Genomic DNA, 12,452 nt, shown 5'->3' with positions numbered 1-12,452 from the left:
GTGATGATTGACGCCCATCACCATTCTCACTCATGAACAAAGTGACTGACAACCACTCTTGTTCTACAAGCATTTGAGGCTTGGTGAATATCTCTTGGATTCCTGATTGCACGATGCATGGTTGATCGCCTGACAACTGAGTGCTCGCCTGACAAACGAGCCAACCATTCCGTGAGATCAGAGTCTTCGTGGTATAGGCAAGAACTGATGGCAGCATTCAAGAGAATCCGGAAGGTCTAACCTTGTCTGTGGTATTTTGAGTAGGATTCAATGATTGAATGACTGTGACGTGCTTCAAACCTGTAACCTACTGGGCGTTAGTGACAGACGCAAAAGAGTTATTCTATTCCGGTAGGGGAGGGAACCACACCGGTGATTGGCAGCACTGTGACAGAGTGTGTGCATTAGCTTTCACTGAGAGGATGGGAGGTAGCTGCTGACAACAGTGAAACCCTACACGAGCTTGCCATGGAAAGGAGTAAGAAGGATTGGATGAAGACAGTAAGAAAGCAGAGAGACGGAAGGGAAGGCATCTTCATGCGCTTATCTGAAGTTCCTACCAATGAATTACATAAGTATCTCTATCTTTACCTTTATGTTATTTTCGTTCATCACCATTATACATTTGAGTCTGCCTGACTGAGATTTACAAGGTGACTATAGCTTGCTTCATACCAACAATCTCCGTGGGATCGACCCTTACTCACGTAAGGTATTACTTGGACGACCCAGTGCACTTGCTGGTTAGTTGTGCGAAGTTGTGTAATGCCATGGTATTGAGCGCACCAAGTTTTTGGAGCCATTACCAGGGATTATGAGAGTTGTGAAAAAGTATAGTTCACAATTTCGCGCACCACTAACCCAGATATTTGTCTCTTGGTTTCACATCCCCAGGAGGAACTTTAACAAAGGAGAGTGCCTTTCCACCTTCTCTTAGAGGTTTCACAAAGGAGAGTTCCTTTCCACATCGAAGGAGTGTGCCTTTCCATGCAACCAGAGAAGAATATGGAAGAAACAATACGAAGGAGAGTGCCTTTCCACCTTTTCCACATCCCCATCACGACAAGAAAGGGAATCCTCCGTCCTCAACTTGCCATCTGAACACATTTTCAAGTTAACACACAAGCGGGTTCACACCCAAATCTTGCTGTCTTGACCATTCCAGCCACACCCAGTCATTGACAGTCTCAACATTCACCCCTCAATTTAGTCACATCTTTGCATTTTTCATTCTTAATTCGTTATTTTCCAAGCTTACTTCACCCTCAAATTATCATCTCTTCTTAGATTCACCTTATCATTAGGCATATCACTAAGTTCTAGGGGCTAAAGGAGTAAAAATAGAGGTTTAGAGGTTCGAAATTGGGTTTTAAAACACAAAAATTAACTTTGCTGAAAACAAGGGCCACACGTACGCGTGGGCGTGCATTTTTACTTGCTCACACCTTGCTCGCATACGCGAGATACCAAACCTGAAAGGGGTGGTCGCGTCGTGCAGGTGGTCGCGTACGCGAGTTCTGCACAGTGGGTAAAAATACTAAGTGCTGCAGAATTTTAATTTTGTACCCCGAACATCCGATGCCCATAACTTTCTCGTTTTAAAATATTTTTCATCCGTCCTTCGAACGACATAAACTTCATGAATCCAATTTTTTATATGAAACAAGTTTGAAAGAATTTGGGGGTCCAAAAACCGGGTTATAGCTCGCCGAAGTTTGGCCAAAAAATAAATTTTTACAAAATATTCCAAACCTCTAGTTTCATAAAACATAACTCATAACTATATTCACACAACCATATCCCGCACTAAAATATACTATATCACAACCACACAGCCCCACATTCTTCAAATCCAATCATATCTCAATTTTGAATAGTTTTATTCCTAATATTTTGCAGTCATACTTAATACAATCATCAACATTCAATGTTTTTACATATCACCATCAACATCATCAATACATAAGCATTCTCAACCCACCACAAATAATCATTATCCATATCAAATATTATCATCAATCATTCAACATACAATTCAACCACTCAACTCAACAACACTAACAACAAGTACTCTTCACTAATCAAATTAACCACCGACTTCAATCCAAGCTTACCCTATGGTCATCAAGCCTAAGTTTTCATAAGACATTATATGTTAAATACGAGAAACCAAAACCATACCTTGGTCGATTTTCTCGTATAACCCAAGAACACCTCGAGCGCTCACCGCACCACAAGTTTCTAAGATTCCAAAACCTCACCAACGAAACTCGGTCTCCGAAACTTGACCTCAAGCTTCCAAATCCTCAAATTAGCTCCATCCAACACTCAATTTCAATCTATTATCATAATTACCACTATAATCAAAATAGAGCTCACTAATTTAACATATATACCTAGGGTTTGATGGTGGTTACCTGATCCACAGCTCAAACGAGCTACACTCGACAATACTCGCAAGTTAACTCGAACCTAAACATCGAAATCATGCAAAATTCAACATAATTTCACATTGAGTTTTGAAAATAGGGGAAGAGAAAATTGAAAAGGAAAAAAGTGGCTTCCTTACCTAATTAAGTTTTGGGCTTTGTAGAGCTCGACGCTGCAGTCACGTGGCCGCAAACGATGCGACAATCGGAGCTCCTGATTGAAAGTTATGATCACTAGAAGTTTGAGAGGAATATTAACATGAGGGTTTTGTTCCTACTTCCCCAATTCAGCGTGGAACCCTAATGAATGGGGTTTGAGTAGCTGAGTTCATGTTTTATATGGCGGGCCTTGGGCCCAATACGGCCCAGTTCACCCGGTTTGGCCCGTACGACCTAATTTTGGGCCAAATTCTTTAAAATTAGTGTCTAAATTCATATTTTAATTAACTCTACCATATTAAACTATAAAATTCTATTATCTAATTTTTCTTATTAATAACTAATTTATTCATTAATTATTTACTAATCTCTCAGATTTTACAAATAACACCTGTCTTTGAGGATTTAAGGTTAAAGAAGGAAGATAAAATTAGAGAGTTTTCAAAGATATAGTCCCAAATTTCTTAGATACGTAATGACATAGCTGGCTGTGAGCAATTCAAGAGTGTCAATGATCCAGAAGTTATTCAAAATGACTTAACAATAAAAAAATTAGGGGAACTCAAGTCACATGTACATGAACTTCAAAATGAAAAGTTTTATGATCGAAATTCAAAAGCATAGTGATAACGTTTGTAATTTCATAACTTTAAATTAATGCTGTCTATTTTATTTCCAATCAGATCCTATGTGAGCAGAAATGAACAGTCATATCAGTGAAATTAGGGAGCTTTCAGTAGTGATGTCATATGATTTTCTAAATACATTAAATAAAATCCATCCTAGCTTGGGAGATTCTTCCAAAGGTACACAAAAGAGCATCAGCAATGACAGTGTTGCCAGATTAACCGGGGCCATTCATGTGTTAAAGCAAGAGAAGAAACAAAGGCTGAAAAAGGTGTCTTATTTTGATAACGTTTCAACAGTTCTAGTGAACTTATCGTTCTGTCTGCAATCAACATGATCAAATGTCTTCTTAATGTTAAATGAATGTTTAAACCTAATTTAAAGCACAACAAATACTAAGTGGTTTAAGTGGATTGATTTATTTTTGAACATGAGAAATTTTATCAATTGTAGCCTGAAAGTTTAGATTTATCCTCTAATAGTCTATTTGTTCATCAATAATTTATTGGGTCTGTTTAGCTGATTACATTTCACTTTTTGCAACCCTAATTTTGATGTTACGCTACTTGTAAGACCCCAAATTTTTAGAAATTAAAAAATAAATTAATTATTATTTATTTTATTTATTCAGGATACTAATTTTAGAAATTTTTATATTAATTGGATATTTTTTTATTATTGATTTGAAAGTTTGAATAATTGAAAAATAACAAGGGTTTTAGATATACAGTTTAATTTGAATAATTAGATTTTGAAATCTATTTTATGATTTTAAAGAAAATTAGTTTGATTATCTCTAATTATTGAATTAGAGTATTTATTTAAAAATAAATTAAGTTGATAATTAAAAGAATATTTTATTAGTTTTCAATTACTCTATTACCCTTACTTTTATTAAAATTACCAATCTACCCTTATACCTAATTTTTACCAAAATCCTAAATTCCCAAAAGATAACCCTAACCTTAATTTTCGTAAACTAGCTGCCATTTACCCCCTTCCATTTCTTCCTAATCTATCACATACACAGCAATAGTAAAGAACAAAAGAAAGAAATGAGAGACGGAGAGTTTAAGTGAGGGAGCACGAGAAAGGGAAGAAGAGAAGAGGGAGGCTGCGCGCCGGCAACCCTGGGTCCCGCCGCCGCAGTTTCATAGTCGTCCTTACAAGCTGCCACCTCGACTGCGTCGTCTCTGAGCTACAACGCTGCAGTTCGGCTTCGTTCCGCCATAGCTCCATGGTCACCATCGAGACGCAGGTGAGAGGTGCGGGGAGAGAGAGCTCGCGTCGCCTGCACCGTCGCACCCTGCCCGCAAAGCCGTCGCCGATAGATGGAGCATCACCGTCACTGAATTGCATGCGCCGTCGTTAGGGTCTTCAATGTTGCCGTCAATGGAAGTCTGTCACCGAGGAGCAAAACGTGATGGAGAAGGGACACCAAAGCTGTCGTACGCGGAAGAGGATAAAAAATGGCATCACGAATTGGAGCTGGATCTTTCTACGCCATTTTGTTGCGACTACGGATGGGTTGCCACCGCCGAAGCCGTTGTGCTTCAGGTTGAGATTTGAGATTCTGTTGACTCTGCGTCGCAACTGTGGCCAAACACTTATACCTTTCTAGAAGATCTCCCCCAATGAGATGTTAAATGAATGATTATATATATATATATATATATATATATATATATATATATATATATATATATATATATATATATATATATATATACACACAGACTCTTGGGGATGCGTGCACACAGGGACTGTCCAAGGTTGTCGAATTTGGCTGGATAATCGACAGATGAGACTCATCGGCCATAGGGAAGACATGCATCATGTGCATTTGTATAATTTGTTCGGGTATGAATATCGTGTTTTGGCTTGCTTATTTAATTATCTGTATTTATATGCTACGTGACTTAAATGTTGTATCTGTTTTCCTAATTGTGTATTACTCCTATGCCTTGTATGTGCTTGCTTTGAAAAATCCCTCATGCTGGTGGAGACGACATTGAGGGTTGTTCCAAACTGGTGATTGTGAGGTTTGTAGAGAATTGAAATTGAAGAGATAGATTAGAATCTCTAGGTAGAATTACCATATTTCTGGTTAGTGAGAACTCTAGGCGTTGATCTGGGTTGTAGAAGCTTAGGATTGTCTTTGACTTTTCGGAGCCTTATATTTATCTATTGAGCACTGTTATCATACTGAGAACCTCTGGTTCTTATTTCATACGTATTTTGTTATTTTTCAGATATAGGACGTGAGGTACCTTGATGAGTGTGCTGGAGACTCCTTCAGAAGCGAAGATCTACTTTCAGGGTTTTTGTTTTATGTACTTATCTTGTGTGTGTGTGTGTGTGTGTATTTTCCACCATTGTATTAAAAACTTGTATCGTCCCTCCTAGAGGTTGATTCGGAAAATCAAGATTGGTATTTTATCTTTTGGTTTGTTTTGGGTTTTATATGTATATATTTTTAGCCGGTGATAAACCTCATTTTTAGGGTTTTTCTTGTGCTTAATTTAGTGAATTTTATCCATTATTTTCACACTTATTCATAGAAATCGTATGTTTTATATTTTCCTTCCTAATTTTGTACTACGAGTGAAAACATACTTCTTTGGCCTTAAATAGCTAATTTTAATCCTCTCTTATTACCATTCGATGCCGTGATATGTTTGCTGAGTGTTTTCAGGATTTATAAAGCAGGAATGGCTCAGAGGATGGAAAGAAAGTATGCACAAGTAGAAGGAACACAAGAAATTGAGGTTTTGTCGTGGTATGACGTGTACGCGTAACTGGCGCAGGATACAGGGGACGCGTACGCGTGGGGCGACGCGTACACGTGACAAAGCGCCACGTACGCGTGACAAAGCGCCATGTGATACAGATATTAGAATCCGCTGGGGGCAATTTCTGGGCTGTTTTTGGCCTAGTTCCAAGTCCGAAAACACATATTAGAGGCTGCAGAGTGGGCAAAATGGGGGATTCATTCATTCAACATTCATTATTCACATTAGTTAGGTTTTAGATGTAGTTTTCTAGAGTTTGTTATATAACTTGTTGGAATTCTATATATATATTATTTTCTCTTCTGCTTTTTGTTATCTACGCTTTTTTCTCTCAATCTTTCGAGTGCGACAAAATTTATGCTTTGTTTTGCTTACCCTTTTGTTCAAGGGTCCTAGTTAAACTATCTTTCATATATATTTACGTATGTATTTTTTTTATTTTTAGAGGTCATGATACCTCACCACCTTTGATTTACGACCTAGGCGTAAAGTTCTGTGTGGTAGGGTGTTACAACTTCCAGGTAGCGGGGTGGTGCAACAAAAGGAGCCATATAGTTGGAGTTTAGAACCATGATGAACAGTTGATCCTGTGCATCCATTGCCTATGACGTCCCAAGGGTAGTCGAAAAAGAGGGTGATGACTGAGAAGTCCTAGGAATACTAGTAGACACCCTCCCTCTACCACAACCACGAGGTCGACTCCTGACACTTCTGTCTATCGTCATGTCTGCAAAAAGCAAAACAGCAAACACATGCATATGTCACAAAAATAGTAAAATAGCAAAAATATGTCACAACCTGCAACTCAGAGAAACACATGGGTGTTATGTAACTTAGTAAGAGAAACACATTAATTGAAGTTAAGTATATAGCAAGCATGGTTAAATATAACTTGAAAATTTTTCAAAAAGATGTTAACATGCCAAATCATCAATCCAACTTCACAATTTCAACGCATGCTAAATCAATTACTTAAACTATGCGAAGTACCAACATTCAAACAATTTAGGTTCTAGTATCTCTACAAGGCATAAGTGCACAAACTTGATAATCAAAGTCATAATAAGTATGAACAAGTATCACCGAGTAACAAGAAATAATCAATATGAACAAGCATCACCATGTAACAAGCAATAATCAACATGAACATTCAACACAATCAAGCATTTAAACAAATAATTCTAGTAGCATATTCATCAGAACTTAACAAATTTCAAACTCTTTCAGTAGTCTCAGAACCTAGTAACTTATTCTAATCCTATCTTAACCAACTAAATCCACTAAAATAGAAAATAACTCTAACTAAGCTAACAAATTAATGAAACGAAATCTAACCAAAAAAAATTGATAAAGATTTTTTATTAAGAACTTGGATTGTAGAAATAGAAAGGAAACAAAACTTGGGGAAAGAGTTGCAGTGGTTGCCAAGGGGAAGGAGTTATAGCGGCTGCCGGAGTTGTGTCGAAACTCGCCTAAAAGGAGAGATGGATAACTAGAGGGGGCTACCAGAGTAAAGGGCGGCTAGAGCCATCGTTAAGGGAGAGATGAGAGAGTTAGAGAGAGAGTGAGAGACGAGAGAGTGGAGTTGCATCGAAACTTGCCTAAAAGAGAGACGGACAATGAGAGGGAGCTACCGGAGGTGGGCTGCCGGAGACGTCCTTAATGAGGAAAGACGAGAAGGTTAGAGAAAGAGTGAGAAAAAGAGGGTGAGAGAGAGAGAGACAAAGATAGAGAGAGAGAAAGAGAGAGAGAGACTGTAATTTGAAATGAGGGAGGAGAGGGTTCTCGGTTCGAATTTAAGACAATATTACCATCGAATTTACCGGCGAATTTATCCGCCAATAACGAATCAGCGAGTGAACAAAACGCAGTATTGCACTAATTAGGTTTACTGTCGAAAAAATCTAACGGTAATTATCGGGCCAATTTTTCTCTTTTTCCTCTAATTATTACGGACGAATTTACAGTCGAAAACTCGAATCCGCTAGTAAACCTGCCGCTAACTTGCACTAACAAATCTACTGGTAAATCTGACGGTATTCAACATTTTTTTTATAATGAGTTACAACAAGAATCATATGCACAAGTAGTCATTCATCAAAACACATAAGCACGTATATCATGTAAGATCATAAATATGTATTCAACTAAAATAGCATTACTAATACTTTGAGGCTTAACTCATCAAATTCCTTATTTCGTACATAATAAGGGTGGTTGCCAAAAAAAATTTATTCTGGGTTTTAAAATCGAATAAGTCGCATTAGTTGTTCAAAAGTTTAAAATTTTAATTGATATTTAACTAGAGTTGAATTAGATATGATGAAATAATTTATTTATATATAAAACATATATTTTTTTTAAATAAAATCTTTACTTCATTATTTTAAGTCAATTAATCACTAAAAAGTTAAAATCGGTTCAATTAGTTTACCAGTTTATTGATAGTTTTTATTTTTTGCTTTTGACCAGTTTTTAGTTTTTGTTATAAATTGGATTGATCTAATGACCAGTCTTTATTGAATTGGCCGATGTAATCTAATTCTTAAAATCTTAGATTTAGTTATTTAACCTTTAATTTGGTCTAGTAAAAAGATGAATTTTGCTAATACACGCTCAATTGTAAAACACTATAAAAATATTTTATTCAAAATATTGAAAATATAAACTTTTCATATTTTCAATACATTTGCCTTTTTAATTTTTATAAACATTTTTGTTTAAGGACAATTATATACCAACTTTATATGGATTTCTAAAATAGAACTCTGATTTTTTTTTTTTTAAAGAACATGACACCTTTGTATTTTTTATTTTTTTTAAATAGATAATTTTTAATTAAAAATAAAAAATTATTTTTTGAGTTAAAATATTAATTTTGGACTAAATTTTTTGCCTTTTTAATAGGTTATTAGATTAAAAATTGAGATATTTTAATTAAAATTTAATATATTTGAGCTAGATTATTAAAAAAATTGTTAAAAATAATTTTAAAAAATGGGGAAGGAATGAAAAAAAATTTAGATAGATTAAACAGGCCGGGTCGATTATTTTGCATGCCCATCTGTTTTTTTTTTTGACGGAGCATGCCCATTTATTTAATCACAGGTTCATTTAGTCGTCGAGCCCGTTAAACGTTTCCTTTTCACAAGTTTATTTTTGGAATTAAAAGTCCATCTATTTAAAGTGGTTAAATGGGCCAACCTAATGAATTTGTCCTATTTTAATAGCCCTAATGCGTGTTAAATCTTTCTAGTACCATCAAGTTTTGGGTGACAAAATTTTAATTATATACAAATATTATCTATCTCGATATTCTAGTTGTTGCTTGTAGTTTCTTTGCAGAGAACGTCTTAAAGATTCCAATTATACTCAAATTTGTCTTACTTCAAAAATTAATTCGATGAAAAGAAGAGTTTATTTCAACTAATTTTTTTTATGTTTAATTTTTTACAAAATTATCTCAAAAATTTTGCTACACCAACTTAAAAAATGTACAAATAAAATAATAAGCGTCAAATAGAATACATTTGTGAAGGAAAAACTCATCTAAAATAACGGGTTTATTAATCTTTTGGTATTAAAAATTCGAGATATCATGTCTTAAAAATAGCGTGCTGATCTTCGGTTAATTTTGAGAGATGCAAATACAGTAGCAGACATCATGGCAAAGACCGCAATGAGGATCCTTTCTCCCTAAGTGGAATTTCTGTTGCCTTGAAAAAAATTTAAGAGTAGTATTCAGCGAGACTGTCTTTCTTAAACGTTTTTTTTTTTTTTTTTCTCGTTCTTAGTTTTTGTTTATTTTCTTTTAAATCACCAAAAAAAAAATCATCTAAAATAACGATAAGAATATGTTACGTAAAAAATAAAAGGCATAAAGAAGACTACTGAAAAATAAAAGTTAAATCGAATATGAGCAAATCATACCATATATTGAGTTCATGAAATTTCTTGCAAATTATGATGAGAAAATTCAATTTCAATGAGACATGGATTAAATCACTATGGTTAAAAGAGTTTTTAAAAAAATAAATTTATTAATAGATTGTGAGAATTTTAAATTTCACATATTAAAAATAAAATTGTTACAAAATTAATTTTATTAGTGTTTGACAATTTTTTAACAAAAAATGATATTATCTTAACATAATAAAAATATAGGTCTTTTTATTTTTTAAAAATCTTATTGTCTTTCATATGAATGAATAGAAATAAAATTAAATGTTTACTTGTAAAATACTCCTTAAACTAATATTTTTAAATTATTTTTAGATTTTAATTTTATCTAAAATGTTGGAGATAAAATTAAAAATTTTTAATGGTAATTTTAAAACAAATAAAAAAAGTTAAATATAAAATTGAATAAATCAATAATATTAAAAATAAAATTAAATAAAATTAAATATTAAAAATATTTTTTAAAAAAATTATAAATCTTAAAGATAAAAAGTATATTTTATCTTTTGATTATATTATTTATTTATTTTACGAAATCTTTTGAATCAAAAGGTTAGTTAGAGCGAGCGAGCGAGTGGAGTGAGAAGTGTGAGAAAGCGAGAAGAAAGCAGTGTTTGGGAGACATGACCGGCGAAGAGGTTTCCGGCCCCGCTGGCCCCAAACTCCTCCGCCTCCTCTACTTCGTCGGCGCCGGAGGTATTCCATTTCCCCCTTTATCTCTTTCACTTTCTCTCTCTCTCTCTCTCTAGTTCTTTTTGTTTCTTCTAATTGAATTCGCAACTGTTTCAGTGATCTGCACCGCCGCCATCAATAAGTACCGCGATTACGAGAGGAAGACTCTCATTCAGCAGCAGCAGCAGCAGTTGAAGACCAAGGCAGTCGCTGTAGAAGCTCCAACTTCGCCGGATTCTGCTGTTGCCACCGTCCACAAAGCTCTCAAATAATAAAAATAACTAAGATAAAGGTTAGGTTTTTGTTTTGGGGCAATTTTTTGAGCTTCTTGTATCGCAATTTGGCAGTTGCAAACTCTCTTCACTGGTGGTTATAATATGAGATGATGAATTTTAGTATCAAATAGAAAGTGTTTCAATCATGTGTTCTTTTTTATTTGATTTGTTATAAACACAATTATAAATTTTTAAGTTAGATTAGGAGTTCCACCATGGTGATTACTGGTTACTGATTAGATAAGCTAGGTTTATACTTTAGACTTTAGAGTTTTAACGTAATCCACCATTCATACTGCAGGAAAGGTAACTAGTTACATTGACATGATCCTATCCCACCTAGTGAAATTTGTAATTTTTTGGTCATGACTATTACTTGTGAGATTCAAGTTCCGTTAAAGCGCCTACTAAAGGCAACTTCGGATAACTTGAATTTTGGCAATTGGATCATTTTATAGATAACTTGTTTGACGTATAACTGTCCCAAAAATATAATTAAGATTACAAAAGAGATATACTCATTTTTGCAGTCAGCAATCAACTTTACCCACCCTTTTTTGCAATACTACTGCCAATTTGTAGTTGTAGTAGGAAGCATTTTGAGCTGAGTTTGCATCTTGCTTTTCGGAGTTATGTTCTCAAAAATTGACAGCAAAAGCATATGGCAATCTCAGAGTCCATTGTAGCACTTAGGAACAACAGATTGCTTTCTTGTAAGTTGTAACCTAGAGATCATAGCTAGAAACAACAATCTCTCAATCTGTGGGGTTACGGTGCGTACGTTTACCCTCCCAAAACCCTGCTAAGTTGGAGAGTTGTGCATAAGACCACTGTTTTTGCGCAATGTTTTGCAAGTGGTAAGAAGAAAATGGGGGTAGATCTTTGCCGGTGTTCCTTGATGCAAATCCAAATAAGACTACGCCTTTCCTTGAGTGAACAAGGAGAGATTACATACTTTAGTGAGTCATGGAATTGGAAGCCAATAAAATGGCTGTGATCTAGAAACTTGGTAGGCTTTTTGTGGGCTTGTTGTCAAGAAGAGAGAAAATTGAAGGTAAGATTGGGACCAAAATTGACTAATGAGGGACAATCACTAGTGGTCGTTGGTCCCAAACAGGGGAGAACCAGTGTAGAAGTCAACCGTTATGAAAGTGTAACTAGGTAATGCTGAAGTAGACCCCTTAGAATTGGTACAGTTGTTGTTGCTTGGTTGGAGAAATGGAGAGCATCTTAAAGACACACATTTTTTTGGCTTTGCAGCATTGGAAAGACTTGCGTGCTAGAAAACCAAATTACCATTATAACATGATTGAGAGTTGTATGAGAGAGACATGGAGTACTTGATAGAGTTATTCAGATTTAGCCACTGATCGTGTGTTAGTGTGTGAATTTAAATGTATCATTGGACTGTATAGTGAAGTCAGATTAAGGCTTGGTTTGGTAAAATTTTTTGAAGAGGTGCTCATGCTTTTAAAATGTACAAGTTCTTCATTTTGCGTTTGATAAATAAAAAAGACTATGTGCTTGTGCTTGTAACT

The 12,452-nt window shown here is 35.0% G+C and overlaps 1 protein-coding gene across 1 annotated transcript; it reads left to right on the top strand.

The window, feature by feature from the left end:
* The first annotated feature begins 10,502 nt into the window (after positions 1-10,502).
* LOC130941890 (uncharacterized) lies at positions 10,503-11,407 on the top strand. Its single transcript, XM_057870524.1, has 2 exons — positions 10,503-10,663; positions 10,757-11,407. The coding sequence occupies exons 1-2, from the start codon at positions 10,591-10,593 to the stop codon at positions 10,909-10,911; spliced, it is 228 nt and encodes a 75-aa protein (XP_057726507.1). The 5' UTR covers positions 10,503-10,590; the 3' UTR covers positions 10,912-11,407.
* The last annotated feature ends 1,045 nt before the right edge of the window (positions 11,408-12,452 follow it).

The sequence above is a fragment of the Arachis stenosperma genome, chromosome 7 (assembly GCF_014773155.1).
Source record: "Arachis stenosperma cultivar V10309 chromosome 7, arast.V10309.gnm1.PFL2, whole genome shotgun sequence".
Lineage (NCBI taxonomy): Eukaryota > Viridiplantae > Streptophyta > Magnoliopsida > Fabales > Fabaceae > Arachis > Arachis stenosperma.
The sequence above is the reverse complement of the archived record's forward strand: the minus strand, read 5'-3'. Positions and strand labels throughout refer to the sequence as shown.